A 19249-nucleotide genomic window follows, 5' to 3' on the forward strand; every position below is an offset into this window, starting at 1 on the left:
GTTTTCCAAATGGAATTTAAGTTAAAATAGATGAAGAGTCTGCTAGGATCTGGTAGAACCTACATGAGTGAAATCTAAGCTGCTGAGAGGACACACACTCCAGGGTCTACGAGATGCTACAGGCAGCAAAGAGACATGAAGCAACATGTGGGCCCAGGACAGAGGTCTCAGGCTTTATTATTAGGGCTTTCTTCCTTTGTCTGATTCATTTAGCTATGAACAAAACAAGGAAGGTTTGGCTACAGTGGCAGAGTGGCCTACAATGTTAACAACCCTGGCAATGTAAAAGTAAACATGTGGTCTTAGAAAGAAGGAAAAAGAAAGGAAGGAAGGAAAAGGAAAATAAAAAAAAAAGAAAAGAGGGAAGGAGGGAGGGAGGGAGGGAGGGAGGGAGGGAGGGAGGGAGGTGGGGAGGAATAAAAAGCAGAGTGGAGATATGTGTGCAGCTGGCTGGGCAAGGTGCTGCACATCTGTAATCCCACATCTGGGAGGTGGAGTGAGAAGGATCAGGAGACTGAGCCATCTTCAGATATGCATGGAGCTCCAGGCCAGCCTGGGCTACATAAGAACTTGTCCCAAAAAAAAAAAAAAAAAAAAAACAAAAACCCAGAAGAAAACAAACAGAAAGCAACTGACTATATTAGAAAAGAGAATGTAATTGTCATATTAAAAATTTGGGATCAACAAATTTACTTCACAACTGTGCTGGAGTAAAGCAAGTGGGTAGACCGATTAAGCAGTATGTGCTCAGAATGAATTTAACTGGGCAGTGCATAATGCTTTGCTACAATATTCTGTCCATAATTTCCATAATAAAAAGTTGGAGTTAAACAAGAGAAGCCCAAAATAACAAGACCCATCAAACACTAGAAAGAGATAAGAAAAAAGGTAAGGAATAATCTTCCATGGCCGGAAATACACACCTTGGAAAAGCAGAGCCTTAAGTAACCACTAGAAATGGCTAAGAAGGTTGCCTCCCTGCCAATAGGTAACAAATGACTTCTTCACCAAACGCTTTTCTAAAACTGGTTCCTGTTTTAAATAATTTCTGTCTCAGAAATAAACAGACTGGGCTGGAGGAGCAGCTCAGCATTATGAACTCACTGCCCTTGCAGGGGATCGGAGCTCAGCGCCCACAGGCAACTCAGAGCAGCCTGACTGCCCCTCTCTAACTGATCGGACACACCTCTGCTCCTGGCATCCATGACTGCCCGCACATACATGGCATTTTCTTACACAGATACACATAAAAGTACACATTAAAACCCAGAACACTGCCTAGTAGGAAAGAAAACAAAAAGCAGGCGGCCTTAGAGCAGTGGAATCAATAGTGTCTGGCACACAGGCCTTGCAACCTAATTTGGACCCCAGGAGCCAGTTCCAAGTGGACTGAGAGTAGCTACTCCACAAAACTGTCCTTTGACCTCCACAAGCACAGAGCAGCATGCCTACCCACCCCTGCACACCTACACAGATACTAGTGAACACATTTAATCATTTATACTTAAAATACACAATCAAGCCACAAAATGCAAGAGTCTACAATATGTTTCAAATAATATTATCAATTACTAAATGCTATGCATATTATATATATTGTAATTTTGTTTACGCTATCTTAAAGTGAATATAAAATTTCAGTTTATTTCATAATTAAAATTATTTCATTAAAAACTTAAATCGAAATAAAACTGTACAATCATCAGACACATTCCTTATATTTACCATTATGATATAATACATAAGCAGGTCAAAGTGTTATATTCTTAAAGATTATACCTTTTGAAAAAGCTAAAGACTTTGTATATAGTAAGACAAATTATCTTACCTCCTTTTCTTCACCAACTTGGTCCAAACTCTCATGACTTGAAGGATTATATGGAATTACTGAAAATTCAAACCCAAATATTAAAAAAAGAAAAATAACAATGACGAATTTTACTTAAAATTTTTCTTTTGCTGGCTTTTCTTAGCTTTTACATGTGAGTTGGTTAATTAAAGTTTAATATTTGTCCTAAATTATATATTAAGAGTTGTGGCCCAGGCAATGGTGGTTCACTCCATTAATCCCAGTACTTGGAGAGGCAGAGGCAGGTAGATCTGAGTTCCAGACCAGCCTGGTCTATGGAGCAAGTTCCAGGCCAGCCCCAAAGGCAGAGAGGAAGTCCCACTTGGCGGCCAGCTCCTGCCCTTCCTCTTTATGATTAACTTGTTCTGTGCATGTAACTACAAGTCCTATGTAAACGCTTTCATACCCTAAGACAGATGGTGGGCCTATGGTTTTCAGTTCTTGTCTCCAGTTTAAAAGCACCTGACTATCAGAGATGAAGAACTGACAAAGCTGGGCTCTACTCCTCAAGGCTGCTGGTACTGGGGAGTAACAAGGCCTTAGCTCAGCTCAGACTTTTCAAGTTTCTTTTATGACCAATGGATGGACCCATCTGCCCTTCCAGAAAGATTGTTTTAGCTTCAGAATTTCCCAAGTACACGCTTAAGATTTCGTTCCTGTTTCACACTAACCTCATCTCACACAGTCAGTCTGCTGCGCTGTACCTCCTTATTTCCAGAATAAAGATTTGAATAAGTCCAAGATGCCTCAACACTCACCATGGCTCCAAACACCTTTGTACTTTCTCACTAGGAAAAACAAACTAGGCTTGCTGAAGTTAAAGGATTCTCAAAAGAATGTATTTGAACTGGGAAAGCCAACTGTTAGTTTACACAGTTGGTTTTTCAAGTGCTAAATATGCATATTAAAATATTGTGACAAATTTTACCATCACAAAGTTTCTTAGGTATGTTAGGCTTTTAAATGTAGACTTAAAAAAAGTTACCACTGGGGTTGGGGATTTAGCTCAGTGGTAGAGCGCTTGCCTAGCAAGCACAAACAAGGCCCTGGGTTCGGTCCCCAGCTCTGAAAAAAAGAAAAAAGAAAAAAAAAATGTTACCACACAACAGTGGAAAGGAGGCTCCTGGAGGCAGAAGGGCTTAAGATAGGGGAAATGCAGGAGAAAACAGCAGATTATAATGAAATCTAACATTCTGTATGCTAATTCAAAAGAAGAAGAAAGAATGAGCCAGGGGGTGCTAGTACACACCTTTGGTCCCAGCACTTGGGAGGCAGAGGCAGGTCTTAAGCCAGCCTGGTCTACAAAGTGAGTTCGAGGACAGCCAGCGCTACACAGAGAAACCCTGTCACAAAAAATGAAAGAATGAAAGAAAAGAACAAAAGAAAGAAGAAAGAAAGGAAGAAAGGAAGAGAGGAGAGAGGGAGGGAAACAGAGGAAGGAAGGAAGGAAGGAAGGAAGGAAGGAAGGAAGGAAGGAAGGAAGAAGGAAGGAGGGAGGGAATGAAGGAAGGAAGTCGCCCTACTATGAGAAAGGACCCTTTAAGAAAGCGCCCACAGTCTGTCTGCTACTTGCACTCACCTGTCTGTGTGTGGTCTGGGTGCATGGATGACTGGTCCATTGGCATCATGGGTTCCTACAAACATTTCCAAAGACAGTAACTTAGAAGATTTTTTTTCTTAAGTTCCCAAAACTTCTATAAATCCAGAAATGACAGTATGTCAATGATATGTCGCATACTAAGACGTAAATGTGAATTACCTTATTGTTATAATAGTTAACTGTATAAAGTCATACAATCCTATGAAAAAAAGGTCAACTGAAAACAAAACTGAACTATATACTGTGATTCCCCTTTCTAAATTTTCCTTTTTCTCTCTGAGGTGCATTTTAAACCTTTAGGAGGAAGGTTTTAGAATAGCTATAATCCAGAGGTTGACTTTAAGATTCTGTAAACCTCTTAAATATATAAGCAATATTTTATAGGTTTCCTATTTTTCTGTATATTCTCACAAATATCAATGGGCCAGAAAACAAGAACAAATATCTCTGGGACAGGGACTCAACCAAGTCCCTGCCAGCACCCTAGGCAATAAGGCTTGACCAGCCCAGCTGTCCCCAGTCCTAAGGTGCAGGATTAGGAAGCTTCAGGAACACGCCAACTAGAGGCAGAGCATCAGACATGACTTCTAGCTTTAGGATGCCTTAGTGCCAACCATGCGTTCGGTACCCCGACATCTCATACCCTTGCTCACTCTGGACACCTCCTTCCTTCCACACCTGTGCACACCAACTAAGACTATTCAGAAAACAGAGTTTCATTTTTGTTGCTGTGATAAAATATACTGACAAACGCAGCTCAGCTGAGAAAGGTGACAATGAAGTTCAGTCTGCTGTCCACCATTGAGGAGAAAGTCAAAGGAAGGCACTAAGTGGCTAGCGACACGACAGTCACTGTGCAAAGCAGAAGAGGAATGAACGCAGGCGGGCCTGCGGCCTTCTTCTCGTATGCACCCAGGCCCGCTGCTTGGTGGGTCGTCCTGCTTCAATTACCAGGCAAACAACTCGTCACCTAAAACTCCATCTACACAGATCCTCACTGAGACTTCCAGGTAGTTCTACTTTGTGTCAATTGACAGCTAGTAACCAGAACAAACAGAAAGTGGGTAAATTATGTTTACAATTTTTAGTATTTCTTTTCTTCCCTAACCTGGAGCTCCCCCAAACTATAAATACATTCTTAAAACATGAAAAAATTAGCCAAATGATCCTCACAAAAATGAGCCACCCATAATAATGACCTATTTTTACAAACAGGCTGGTTGTCCACTTGAAACTGGGAAGACGGAACCTCTGATAAAGAGCTGCCTCCATCAGCGTGGACATTACCTGCGCAGGTTCTTCAGGAGAGCCACCCCGCTGTACGCGGCACTCTCCTGGCCAAGTGGGCCTGGCTGTGTAAGAAAGGAGGCTGAGCACCCACACAGAGGGGGCGGCGAAGAGCTTGGCTCTATAGTTGCTGAGTTCTTACTCCTGCCTGGCTTCCCTTACTGATGGACTGTTGCCTGTTAGCGCAGGCCGAGTAAGTCCTCTCCCCCCAAAAGCATCTGCTAGTCATGGTGTTTAGCACAACAGAAAGGTTCCAAGAACAAGGTTCTATGATAAACATGGGATAATCATTTGACTGGACAATATAAAACACACCCTGATTTTTCTAAAATGTATACCTTTTTAAAAAAGATTTATTTACTTATTTTATGTACAGATGAGTACACTGTAGCTGTCTTCAGACATGCCACAAGAGGGCATCGGATCCCATTGCAGATGGTTGTGAGCCACCATGTGGTTGTTGAGAACTGAACTCAGGACCTCTGGAAGAACAGTCAGTGCTCTTAACCACTAAGCCATCTCTCCAGCCCAAATGTGTATCTTTTAATCTAGTAACTCTACTACTGGACCTTTAAGGAATTAAATTTATTTGCCAGAAGTTCACTGTAATTTTGTTTATAGGAACACCTAGAAAACGATCCAAATGTTGTCATAAGAACAGAATAAACAATGTATGGCCAAGATATATACTATTATGCTAAAAATGCTAAGGCTGTAGACAGTTCCAAGACTTGCTTGGCTTCCTTAAGTGGAATGTAGAGGATTCCTGCACACTGTATTTTCTGAGATGTAGTTCTATAATACCTTCCTGTCTCAGCCTGGTTAAATGAAGCACATGGCACACATATATAACAAACAAAGCCCCAAGCCTTACCGGTGGCAAAGAATGCCGCCCACACTCAATTGTGACAAGCTTGTGGCACTTCTTATGAACCAGCAGTTTGCAGTTGATGCATTTATATCCTTGTCGTCCAAGTCCCCAGATCCTGTCTGTGCAGATGGCACAGTGGGCACGCTGCAAAGAGTAAATTCAAGATTATTTTATCACAGCCAGGCGTGCTGGCCCTCACCTTCAATCCCAGGACTCAGGAGGTGGAGGCAAGTGGATCACTGGGAGTTCCAGGCCAGCCAGGGTTACATAACCTGTCTCCCAGTTATTTCCTAACAGTTTCCTCATTCTGCCTTTGATCCCAGCATTCATGAGGCAGAGGCATACAGAACTCAAGGCCAGCCTGGTCTACACAGTGATCCCAGGATGGTCAGGGCTATAGATTGAGACTCTGTCTCAAGAAAAGCCAAACAAATAAACCTAAGATATTAAAAATAAGTGGATTTTCTTCTCTAACTAAATGTCTCTCATCATTACATTAGTTGTCAGCCTATGGCAAAAATCAGACAAAACAAAATTTTTTCATGCGTAATTTTTCTTCAAAGACTTGAAGAAGACGAGTGAAAAATAAGCAAGATTGTGGGTTTCAAAGAGATAGTGAACACACAATCACGCTGCTTCCCAATGTCACACTCAAGAAATTCTCATCGTCACAGAAATGTCGCAGTAATGAACAGAGAAAGCGTGGCTAATAAAGCCTGCAGCCTTGCAGACTGCAGAGGGCAAAGCGAGTCCTGTTCTCCTGACAGCTTGGTACCCAAAGCCATGGGCAGTGAGAGTGGGGGCTCCCAGGCATTCACTGCGTTGGCACTGATGAGTTTAGGACACGATGTTCATTGTGGAAATGAAATCTACAATGAATGGCTATCAGAGATGTTCGCCAGGCTCCCAGCACTGAGGGACACAGGAACGACTGCCAGAGTTCTAGGCTGGCTCCAGTGCTATACTAAGTATCAGGCCAACTGCAGCAACAGAGTAAAGGACCTGTATTGGAAAAGGGCTGGGGTGGGGTGGTTCTAACACAGGCCGTGTCAGCCGACTGCTTGCTCTCAAGCCCCAGTTTTGCACTTACTGGCTGAAACTCCTAAGGCAAGACTCAACCTCATTTTTCTCTTCTGTAAACTGGGAGTACATAGCACCTCTATCGCAGGGTTGTTTCGAGGATTCAGTGAATCAATACAGGTAAAGCCCTCAGGAAACGGACTGATACAGAGTAGGAGCTGGGCAAGTGCCGGACTACCACTGTTCTGAACAGTGAGAGTAAAGGCTTACATGATAAACTTTGATCATTTCTGCCTGTTTTGAATGTATTTAAACATGGTTTTCTTGTAAGTTTAAAAACCTACTTTTTTTCAGACTCATTTGACAATAAGGAGCGGACATTAGGAGTTTAATCTAAGACTAATGACATTCATTCGCAGAACTTAAAAAGGTCCTGAGTGCAGCAGAGTGAAGCACCGTGCTGGGCACTGAGAGGAAGTGCTATGAAAACTGGAGGCCCTGCCACAGGACTGGCGAGAAAGGCCCTGCTGCTTACTGCTGTTAAAAGGGCTATCAAGACCTAATAACAAACTACCTTTCCCTCATAGAAAGGAAAAAACAAAAATAGACATCTCAGAATATTAGAATCCAACAAAGTAAGTTTACCCTGTTAAAGCGTTTGGCTTGAAAAGTGTGGCCATTTGCACAATACAGCTTTCTCCACCTGCGCGCCCCTCTGCGGTAAATGGACTCTGAGGAGAGATTGAAAGTTTAAAAAGAACATGTTTGAATAAAAGCCACTTAAGCAACTCTGGGTTCTCCATGATGCTTATTGCTGGGAAAAATACAGTAACACAACTAGAAACTGAAACTGGAAAACGGGTCCGCTAAAGGACTGCATGGGACAAGCGCCAGGGCTCCGACGCTGCAGGAGTGGTACTGCTTTCATAGAGACTCCCTTCTGAGGACACTGGACTCACGGGCAAGCTGGAGGAGGAAGTGGCTGCTCGCATCTTCACCTGATTTTACAGCTACTGCTCTTCTGTCCAACCACCTTCTCAACACATAAGTACCAGGAAAGGCCAACAAAAGCCCCTTTTCCCCTCAGAAAAGTAAGATCTCAGGGCATCCACTCTAGCCATCCACAATGACAATGTAACTGCTGTTTTAGAAAATTAATTTCAGTATCACTCTAGCTGTTTCAAATGTGCCTTTCAAAGCGGCTGCTTTTCTAGTCAAGAGTAAGTGTCTCAGTCCAGGCACTGCCCGTGGACTCTCGCCTGTCTCCACATAACCAAAGCCCTCGCTCCACTCCCTTTTCTTCACACCTTAGACAGTGCGTTTAAGTTCCACATCCAGGTTTGATCACAGTCTCCCTTCGTGATCACAGTCAGTGCTAAATACTTTTGCCACAAATAATACAGAGATATCTTTAAAGGGAAGAGGGGCTAGAGAAATATCTCTGCTGTTAAGTGCTCCTCAGGCAGAGGACCTGAGTCTGCTTCCTAGACCCGAGACAAAAGCAGTTCACAACTGTCTGTAACTCCAGTTACGGCACGCAGAGAGGGAGATTACGGATCTAATGCTCTCAAATTCTCAGACATTGATCTATACACACACACACACACACACACACACACACACACACACACACACACTTAAAAATAAAATATATCCTAAAAATACAAATAATAAGATAGTTATATTTTTCTTATGGTATTACATCAAAGCGCCACACCAATGTCAGAATGTTAGAGCCCACTACAGATAATTATCTTTACAAGTAGTGAGGTACATTTTACTTCATGTGAGTTATTAGTAAGTGATATTTTACGTAACTTCATCTACAACAAACTTTTATCCTTTTGGTTCATTTCTGGTACCATACTAGGTGTTGAACCCAAGACCTCACATGTGTTAAGTAACCATTCTACCTCTGAGCCACACCTAGCCCACTCCTAAGGTTTTATATGAATGGCATTATTCCTGTTTCTTTTTTTTTTTTTTTTTTTTGGGAGCTGGGGACCAAACCCAGGGCCTTGCACTTGTTAGGCAAGTGCTCTACCACTGAGCTAAATCCCCAACCCCTGTTTATTTTTTATGTGCATTAGTGTTTTATCTGGATGTGTATAAGTATACCTAATGTGCATGCCTAGTACTCTGGAGGCGAGGAAAGGAAATTGGGTCCCCTGGAACTACAAATAGCTGTCATCCATCACGTGGGTCCTCTGGAAGAGCAATGTGGGCTCTTAAGCTGAGGCAGGTCTCATTCCTAAGCACACAGGCAGATCTACTCCATCTGCAGTCTGGCTCTCCAGCACTAGGACGTGCACTGCCTACCAGACACTGTGGACACAGTAGTGTGCACAGTGAGATTCCTCAGTGGTAGGTAAGAGTAGGAATGTTTCTAAACGACTCACAGCAGATGCAGCACTGAATTCCCTACTTCACGTTGGAGTAGAACGTCCCAGCTACAACGCTCTTAGAACTCTTTTGTCTCGTTGCAGAGCTGGGGGAGAAAGTCTTGAACTAGAGGCCTTGTGCAAAGCTGCTAACACTCAACACGCTTTTGCAAAAACCAACACTTCCTACCGCGAGCCAGCACATGTTAGCTCACCACACACACTACGAACTAGCTTATATACCCCAATTAAACATTTTACTGCTGTCTAAGAATTTAAATGACCAAGAGACCTCAGTCATAGTTATCAATTTTCCTCTATACTTTAGTCTAATATTTATTTTGTTGGGGAAAAGGTGATACTGGACCTCCACCACTAAATTTTAAAAGGTAAATAACACTCAAAATGTATATAAGAAATACTCAAGTTAATAAAATAAAAAAAAATTTTAAAAGGTAGAAGAAGGGTGAAGTATAGTGGAAGGTCTAGGAACTGTACTTTACATGGGAAGTATGCCATGAACCTAAAATGGACTGAAATGGACATGGAACTCAGAGAGGATAGGCTACAAGGTCAAATCTTTCACCACTCTGGCTCTAGGCAGAGAAGACAGCCACTGTGTCCAGCAGCTCTGTAAAGACGCCAATGTGGCTTTTACTCTCCTTCCACTAGAACCAGCAGGATTCAACACTGATTCAAAGCACTTCCTAGCTTTCCTTCTGTAGTCGTGGATGTGTGCTGAAACCATAATAACAATACACAAGCATTCCTAACAGTGTGGCGTCTCCAGTCCACTTTCTCACATGATGTAGTAAGCATAGGCAGTGACGGAGTGTTTGCTGAGTGAGTTCGAGGTGTCGAATGCAAGCACATGTGCACACGCAACAGGCACGTGGAAAACGCTAAGTACTGTTATCTGGACAAGTGATATGCAGGCATGTTTTTTTTCAAAGATGTTTCAACATTCCACAGATTTGAAAACATCCCAAATTTAAAATCATGAAGCCACATGCCCTCATATACGCACAACAGACCATTATGTAATATATAGCTAGGCGCGTTCCATTTGTCAAAAGGATAGCTTAGGCAGTTGTAATATATTCTAAAGCAGAGTGAAGGAACAGAATAAATCAAACAAACTAAAAGTTCTATTTCTTAAGTCAGGTGTGGAAGTACACGCCTAACACTTAGGAGGCAGAGGCAGGCAGATCTCAGAGTTGGAGGCCAGCCTGGTCTTAGAGAGTTTCAAGACAGCCAGAAACCTTGTCCCAAAAAACAAAACAAAAGAAAACAAAAAGGTTTTATTTTTTTCACTGTGAGTAACTCTCCAAGTATACAGAGCACTAAAATACTCACTGTCTTCCCCTGGGCAAGGCATTCCAGGACGCTCTGGTACACACGGGAACACTGAAAGAAAGTAAACGAATTAATTAACAGCATATTTACAAAATACTCACTATATGGAATTAAAATTAAGGCAAATTCAAAGTGCTCTGAGACACCGGTGGCAGAATTTTAGCATATGGCCAATATTAGTGTCTTTTTTTTTTTTTTTTTTTTTTTGGTTCTTTTTTTCGGAGCTGGGGACCGATCCCAGGGCCTTGCACTTCCTAGGCAAGCGCTCTACCCCTGAGCTAAATCCCCAACCCCCCAACATTAGTGTCTTAAGGCTCCCACTTTTACCAAGTCTATATAAAGTACGTGTCTGTGAAAATAAGTGTGTCTATAGGTAACACATTAGAAGCTTGAATTACTAACTCTAGTCCCTTGTGAATAGTCACTTTTTAAATTCTGGTCCATAAGAAACTATTACTTGTAAATCTTCATTGTAGAGGATTTAATATATACAACACACAACAAAGCAGTAAGTGACGGAACCAGAGTGTTTAAAGATGTGCACTCAATCAGAGAATGAATTTGTACCAGGAATAGTGCAACCCCAAACATAAGTGTATATTCCAGGCTGGAAATTTATCAACACAGCAAATAAACCACTTCATTAGGAATAGCATCTTGTTAGCGAACATTCTCTGTGGTGAACTAAGGGCCACAACTGAGGAGAGTACCCAGAAGAGAATGGGTTATCAGTTCTACACTGCGCAGCAAGCACTCTACAGCTGAGGTAAAGCTCAGTCCCCTTTGTTTCAGATGTGGTCTCACTGTGTAGCTCAGGCTGTGGGACATCTTGGCTCCTTCTGTCTCTGCCTCCCAAGCTGTAAGACAACAGGGAGGTGCTACCTGCCTGCATAACTGATCATTTCTCTCAGCATTCTACAATTTTACACTAGAAAAGGGTAGCCACTCCCCGCACCCCAAATAGACTTCTAAAGCTGCGCAGGAATGTCTAAGTTGTGAAACAATGGGAGATTGCACTTTTTTTATCCTAAAAGACTACATATAGATATATATTCCTGCTAGAGTAAAGCATAATCATTTTACCTGCACTAATACAGGAATAAGAATCTGAAGGACAATCACATAGGGATGAGGGCACACACTAGAACTTTGGGAGTCAAGTGACATGATCTTACCGTGGATCAGGAGTTCAGAATCCTTGTTCAACTCATACAGCCTGAAAGCCTCTTCCAACTCCAACTGAGAAGACACTGTGCACGGGTCTCCTAACAACACAGAGTAAAGCTCAGTCTTCAAACTCTAAGTGCCGTAACAGTAAGCAAATTCTATAGATAGCAACTGAGGGAGCATGGACAAGGACAGATGCTTAGACACTGGCCTAGGCATCCCTTCCCTCTGTGCTAGAGGATTTCACAGCCACTTCTAGCTGCACAAGAGGGCACATAGGACTCAGACACACAATTTTCTACACACACACACACACACACACACACACACACACACACACACACACAGAGAGAGAGAGAGAGAGAGAGAGAGAGAGAGAGAGAGAGAGAGAGAGAGAGATATGGATAGAGGAAGGGAGGGAGAGAGGGAGGGAGGGGTACTCAGCCACTTTCAGACAGGCCTGGTTCACTCACGTTTCCCCAGTAATGTGGATGGAGCCCAGGACCAGGCCTGGCGTGCACTCCAACACTGAGTGCACAGAGCCAGCCCCAACCCTGTTGTATTCTAGATGTGCATAGGATCTCAGTAACTTACTCAGGCTGTTCTGGAACTCGTTCTATAGCTGGGCTGGCTTTAGACACACAATCCTCCTGCCTCAGTCTACCAAGTGCTGGTATTACAAGCTAATACCACCAGACCTGGCTGCTAGTTTCTTTAAAAAGGGAGTTAAGGCAGTTCCACTGCCACACTAATGGATGGGTAGGGTTTCCAGGTGAGAGGCCTGAGTTTGCCAGAGTCAGGCTGACTCTATGACTAGGCTGCAAACTGGGAGTTTGGGAGAGTAGGCCTAAGTTTGTGTTTCCCAGAAATGAGAACTCAGATCCAGGAACCTGTGGTCAGCCGGCCACAGCCACAGGCAGCCAATCTGAGGACACCTTGTCATTTGGCCTAAAGAAAGAATAGGTAGCTAGAATGAGTAAGTGACCACCCTGGGAAGTTTCCAGAGCCTAACCAATGTAGAATCAGTCAGAGCCCTAGAGACAGAGCTGACCAATCAAGGTAAAAGGGCACATACTGTTCCCTGGAATTCCCCTGACCATAAAAGCTGGGCCTGAGAGCCCACTGGGTGTCTCTATTCCCGAAGGGGGAGACCCCTGCATGCAGGAAATTCAGTTGAAAAAACGCTCTTTGCTTTTGTATACTATTTGAGTCTGGGTATCATTCTTCGGCCATTCTGGGACCCTAACACAGGCAGTGACTATCATAGATTTTCTTTCCCATTACAACCTTGGTCAATTAAGTCACAAGAAAGAAACCACTACAGTACTCTGGACTAAGAATAGTCCAGCTGAGCTACTAAACATTTCTTTTAGATTTACTTGATAAATGTTTTGCTCGCACATCTGTCTGTGGACTATGTGTGTGCCTATGACAGGTCAGAAGAAGGCATAGATCCCCTGGAACAGACGTTCCAGACAGTTGTGAGCTACCTTGTGGGATTGGGACTTGAACCTTTGCAAAAAAGAGCCACAGGTGCTCTTCACTGCTCACCCACCTCTCCATCCCCGAATTTGTTTCTTCTTCTTTCCTTAAACAAAGCATCTTGTTTTCTCTGATAACTGCATAGGTATAAACAATGCATCCTGATGGCGTGTACTCCAACCGCCACCACACCCCCACACTCCTCCGAAGCACCCCACAAGCCCTTCTCCCCCTCATGGCATCTGACTGATCTCACCGACTCGATCGCATGTATGTGATCACAGCTGCAAAGGCCACGACACAGCCCAAAGCCAGCATTCCACAGCACTCCCCGCCTTCCGCATCTCTTACACTCTTTGCACCCCTGTTCTGAGATGCCCTCCTCTGACCTGTTCCCTGAGTCTTTGGTGGAAAGGATGTCCTGCTTAGGGCTGGACCCCAGCTCGAGCTACTTTTAGATGTAAGTGGTTAACTTCAGTCGCACACACAGGGAGGAGGAAGACACACTTCTCTCAGTTAACCAGCCAAAGTGCAGAGTCATCCCTGGTCGAGAGGTGCATTCCTCAGTGAACAAGTCACTTAGAGCAAAGTTGGGGCCTGACCCGGATCCTCCCCTCTGCTACTCTACAGCTCATTCCTGCAGTTATGCGACACATTCCTGCATGCTAGGAGCCACTGACTCTGTCTAATCTTCAATCACACCATGCACACAACCCAGCTTACTACTTGAGAGGAACTGTGAGATCATTTCCTATCTACATGGTCTCAAAGAAAACAGTGTCTGTTCTCTTCTCCAACTCAGCTGCCGAATCCTCACTCCCTCTTCTGTGCACATTTATTTATTTATTTATTTATTTTGGTTCTTTTTTTCGGAGCTGGGGACCGAACCCAGGGCCTTGCGCTTCCTAGGTAAGTGCTCTACCACTGAGCTAAATCCCCAGCCCCTTCTGTGCACATTTATAACATAAGCTCTGATAAGTCACAGAGCTGTGAAAGTAAGTTTTCAAATCAGTAAATTATAAGGCAGGGTTGCACAGAAATAGATAACCAAACCAGAAACTGGCACAAAAGGAGGAAGACTTGTAGAAGATGGCAGTCACGGACTGCTTGTGAAGGACAGAGGACAGAGAAAACGGTTTGGACAATGGACAAAATGAGGGAACGAGGCAGCAGCCCCTCACTTAAGGGAACACAGCAAACAGAGAACACACCTACAGAACCAGTGGCCGCAAATACAAAGATCAGAAGACTGGGTAGGAGGTTCAAAGTAGCAAATGGATCTTTTTCTAAAATAATTTATGTTTACTTTATGTTCACTGGTGTGCGGCCTCCTTGAATGTGTATATGTGAAAGTGTCGATCCCCTGGAACTGGAGCTACAGACAATGTGAGATGCCATGAAGGTGCTGGGAACTGAACCTGGGTCCTCTGTAAGGACGGTCGGTGACCTCAACTGATGAGCCATCTCTCTAGCCCCCAAATGGTTTCTTTCAACAACCTATATAGATGTGGACACAGAGAAATGTTAAAATGGAATCATTTTTTTAAAACTTGGTTTTCAAAAAGTGTCTAGAAGAACATTTCCCTGCCAAATCTTACATGCCTCTCTCTTCCATTTCCACCTATAAGTCAAAAAAATAAGAAACACACTAAGGCCACAAATCAATGCATGGAGTTCCTAGTAAACACCAAAACTTAAAGAAATGAATATGAAGGGCTAGGTCTGTGCGTTTACAGTGCAGGCTATTGATTGCCCTAGGGTTGGAGGTCCAGGCAGTCATAAACTGCCCCATATAGGCCCTGAACTTGGTACAAGCTGAATCCACTATTACCTATGAGCCATCCCCCACCCCCACACCAGGACCTTAAGTAACCAGAAGAGTCCCCCAAACCTCAGGCACCAGTAGACCTTGTCTAGAAGAGATTGATGTGGGTCTGGCTTTTATCTAGTGTAACAAATATAACTTGATGCATAGGTCTACAGTGTGCAAAATGAAGTCTTACAACTTTCAACTATGGGAGAGAAACCAGGCAAGTTACTGAACTACAAAACATTACCTAGGAAGAGAGAAGGATGAATCAGAAGCAACAATGTTAAGAGTCATGGGAACCACGCCCAGAGAGCAGCAGTGAGCCTTCCTGAGGGAATGACAACATATACCACTATAGTTCAGAATCAGCACCTTCCCCTCTTTGTGAGTAGGAGTAGCTGCTATACTTCTACTGTCTCTAGTTTATTATTCCGTCAGCATTTCACAGGTTCTCAGAAATAGCAGAGAGGCAGTCAGGAACCTAAACCATAGTCGGGAAGACACAGGATCGGATGATCATCTTTGGACTGTGAACCTAATGTCATAATGGGTTAGGCTCTGGGTGGTTTGTGAGAGTATATGCCCTTCTGTATAATCCTAAGGAAGCAGGAAGGTGAGTTAGTCATATTAACTTACTCATGCATAGACACTACATACATTCAATCTCTTTTGTTTTTTTTGGACTGCATGCCTGAGTGACAAATGTGACCTTTTTTGACCGTATGTTTGATGCATGTAAGTCATCATAAAACAAAAATGGCCAGGAAAGCTATTTTCAAAGCTAACTCTATTAACAAATTCTAAATGTCTAGAATAAAACTCAAATACATTTTGAGTATTTGCTCACTGCAGTTAATTTTGAGGTAATTAAATAATTAATAAAATCTGAATATTAACCAGTAGCCTTGTTCTTGTTTTCAATACACCCCTGTTTTTTGTTTGTTTTTACCTATAAAAGGAAGCAAATAATGTTAAATATGAAAGATCCAACTGTGTGTAACCTGACAAGATGCAGAAACAAAACTTAGGTCACAGTTCATTATATTTAAATCCACTTTCCTCTCCCTGGCCCCCTTGGGTCCATGGCCATATCATAAGGCAAATGCATTTAACCCAACTTCAAAGGTCCCCAAAGTCTTTCAGTCTCAACCTTGTTTAAAGGTTGAGAGTCTTGAGTCTTCTGAGACTCAAGTCAACCTCCTAACTGAAACCCTCTGGGAAAAAAAAATCAACAAATTTGCATATTTCTAATACACAATAGCACAGAATATATATTATCATTCAAAAAGGGAATAATCAAGGCATAGAGAGGAACCACTAGACCAAAACACAGCAGGGCAAACTGCAAGTCTTGAATGGGTCAGCCCTTCTAGCTTTGTTGCCTACAAGATACTCTTGGGCTGGCTCCACTCCCTGTGTGCATTTCTCCTGGCAGACATCCCATGGCTCAGGCACTTCTCACATCAAGGGGTCTCTAACAATCCAGTCACTTTTACAACCTCACACAATGACATCTTGTGGCTTCCATGCAGGAACACCCCTGCCATGGTGGCCTCAAAGGTTCTCCTTAACTGTGGAGAAGATTCCATAACCCTTTCCTCAGGTATTTTTCATTACTCTAAAGCTGGAACCACAAGGACAACAGTGAAGTCCACTTGCCGCGCCCCCGCCCCCCAAATCATATTTGCAGAAATGCTCCTTTCTTTTTTTTTTTTTTTTTGGTTCTTTTTTTCGGAGCTGGGGACCGAACCCAGGGCCTTGCGCTTCCTAGGTAAGCGCTCTACCACTGAGCTAAATCCCCAGCCCCGAAATGCTCCTTTCTTATAGCTTTTTTTTTTCCCCCCCGGAGCTGGGGACCGAACCCAGGGCCTCACTGAGCAGAAAAGAGCAGAAAATTCCTCAGATCTTTCTTTTCGGTAGAAAGCTTAACTGGGTGGGGTCTTGCTCTGACCCCTGGTACCAGGGAAGATGAGGCCTCTTTTTAATCCAATCCCCTTTCAGCACACGCCTTGGCCTGAACATTTCCTCCTGCTTTTCTCTTCACACAGTAGTTTTGTATCTCTCTTGCCCCACTTGCTATTTTTTTTTAAAGATTTATTCATTTATTATATATAAGTACACTGTAGCTGTCTTCAGATACACCAGAAGAGGGAATCGGATCTCTTTACAGATGGTTGTGAGCCACCATGTGGTTGCTGGGAATTGAACTCATGACCTCTGGAAGAGCAGTCGGGTGCTCTTAACCACTGAGCCATCTCTCCAGCCCCCCACTTGCTATTTTTCACTACAGACCTGCACAAAAGCAGTTACTAATAACCACATGACAGCCGATATTAGGTCGGGCTACAATCTCATCCTCCAAGAAGTTTTCTTTTCAAGTTAGCCCCAGGTAAATTCTTAAAACTACAGAACAGGCCACATTCTTTGCCAAAATAGGCACAGGAATAGTCTAGCCCAGTTGTTAATATTGCTTCCCTCTGGGGTTGGAAAGATGGCTCAGTGGTTAAGTGCACTGACTGCTCATCCAGAGGTCCTGAGTTCAAATCCCAGCAACCACATGGTGGCTCACAATCATCTGTAATGAGATCTGATGCCCTCTTCTGGTTTGTCTGAAGACAGCTACAGTGTACTTATATATAATAAATAAATAAATCTTAAAAAAAAAATACTGCTTCCCTCTGGACCGTTTTGAGTTGGGTCTACACAGTTCACAATGCTCTGAGCACTACTGTCTTCCAAGCTCCTACTAGGATGGCCTCTTTAACCCTGCTTACGGCATTCAAATGTAACTTTTCTAGTGCAAAATTCCAAAGTCTCTTACAATTCTTCACAAAACAGGTCAAGTTTGTCCCAGAACCAGCCCCATTCTGGGAGGACCTAGGCTCTATGTCCAGTAACCACATAGTGGCTGAAAACTTTAACTCCAGTTCCATGGGACTAAAAACCTTCTTCTGGCTTGCTCAGACACGGTATGCACATAGAGATACAGGTAAGCAAGACATCTATATACATTAAAAACACACACATACAAAACAAAGAAAAGGCAACATACTGCACCTTGGAATCATACATACTTTCAGTTTAAAATAACTTTAAAACTATACAGAGAACTAAAATAAGATACTCACATCCATCATTCCCTGCTCTGTGCAAGAATGAATGCAGTGATGGTTACAGAATACTGTGCACCTTTGCTACTGTGGCTTACTAGCTCACTCACATCACCAAAGAAGCAGGGTCAGGGTGGGGTTATCACTCCAAGTTCCAGGTCAGTCAGGACCACATAACAAGACTTGCTTTTACTAAACAAATGAACAAGCCAACTTAGGGGCTGGCAAGATGGCTCAGCAGTTAAAAGCACTCACGATTGCTCTTACACAGGTTTAGCCCCCCTGACAGAACTGGTTACAGATGGTTGTGATCTACCATGTGGGTGCTGTCATTTGATTAGACTTAAAAAGTGCTAACTATGGGGTTTACATCTCTCAGGACCTTCTTCTGTGGTTATCAATTTCTAATATCCCCATAACTTAGTGGGGATGTTGCTAAAACAGACTGAGTGAGTAGACGGGTAGGAACTGAGTATCTCTGAAAAGTCCTGAAGGGTTAAAATTTCTAAAAGTTAGTCATGAACAAAGTCCAGACATGCCTGAGAGAATTTGAGATAGGGCTCACTGGCCCGACTATCAACTCCCAAGGACACTGGCCATCTGGAGCCACCCCCTCCCCTTCCTTCACTCCCTGAGGATGGGTCATCCCCCTGCTGCAGTGAGATGAGTTGCCCTGCCCACATTGCTGAGATGCTAGATTACACGTATGCTTTGTTGATGTAACTCCGTGCCAAAAGTAACTGTGCACCCTTTGTATTAGCCAATTATGTGTATCCACACGAAACCCCTGGTTTTCCCTATATAAGCTCCTGCCTAGAGAGGCTCGGGGCTGGACTCAATCTCCTGTGTGAGATACGTGTCAGCCCGAGATCTCGTAAATAAAACTGCCTCTTGTTGATTACATCAAGACCGGCTTCTCGTGTTTCCTGGGGGTACCTCAACCCGTGACTGGAGCGAGAGTCTCCCCAAAATCTGGGGGTCTTTCATTGGGGGCTCGTCCGGGATAGGAGCGTAACCCCCGGAGATCCGAATGCCTCTTGGAGGTACGTTAGTGTGAGTGCTGGAAAGCGGCCGCTGTGTGAGTGTGAGAGTAGTGTGTGTGTGAATTAAGTCCTGTAGTCTGTGTTTTTCAGTACCGGTTTAAGGTCTTGGTGCACTGTCTGGGCAGAAGAAGATTCCCCACTCCGTTGTTTTTGAGTGCACTCGAGTGGATGGGCTTCCCACTCTGTTGTTTTTGAGTGTACTCGGGTGGATGGGCTTCCCACCCTGTTGTTGTTGAGTGCACTCGGGTGGATGGGCTTCCCACCCCGTTGTTT

General features: G+C 43.5%; 1 protein-coding gene across 1 annotated transcript in view; it reads right to left on the minus strand.

Moving 5' to 3' along the window:
• Positions 1-19249, minus strand: part of Prkci (protein kinase C, iota) — a 67089-nt gene that overhangs the window by 14893 nt on the left and 32947 nt on the right. Inside the window, 6 exon segments of the mRNA NM_032059.1 lie at positions 1829-1887; positions 3429-3483; positions 5611-5751; positions 7273-7358; positions 10365-10415; positions 11540-11629. Coding sequence (NP_114448.1) covers positions 1829-1887; positions 3429-3483; positions 5611-5751; positions 7273-7358; positions 10365-10415; positions 11540-11629 — 482 coding nt within the window.

This window comes from Rattus norvegicus, chromosome 2, assembly GCF_021556685.1.
Source record: "Rattus norvegicus strain SHRSP/BbbUtx chromosome 2, alternate assembly SHRSP_T2T, whole genome shotgun sequence".
Classification (NCBI taxonomy): Eukaryota; Metazoa; Chordata; class Mammalia; order Rodentia; family Muridae; genus Rattus; species Rattus norvegicus.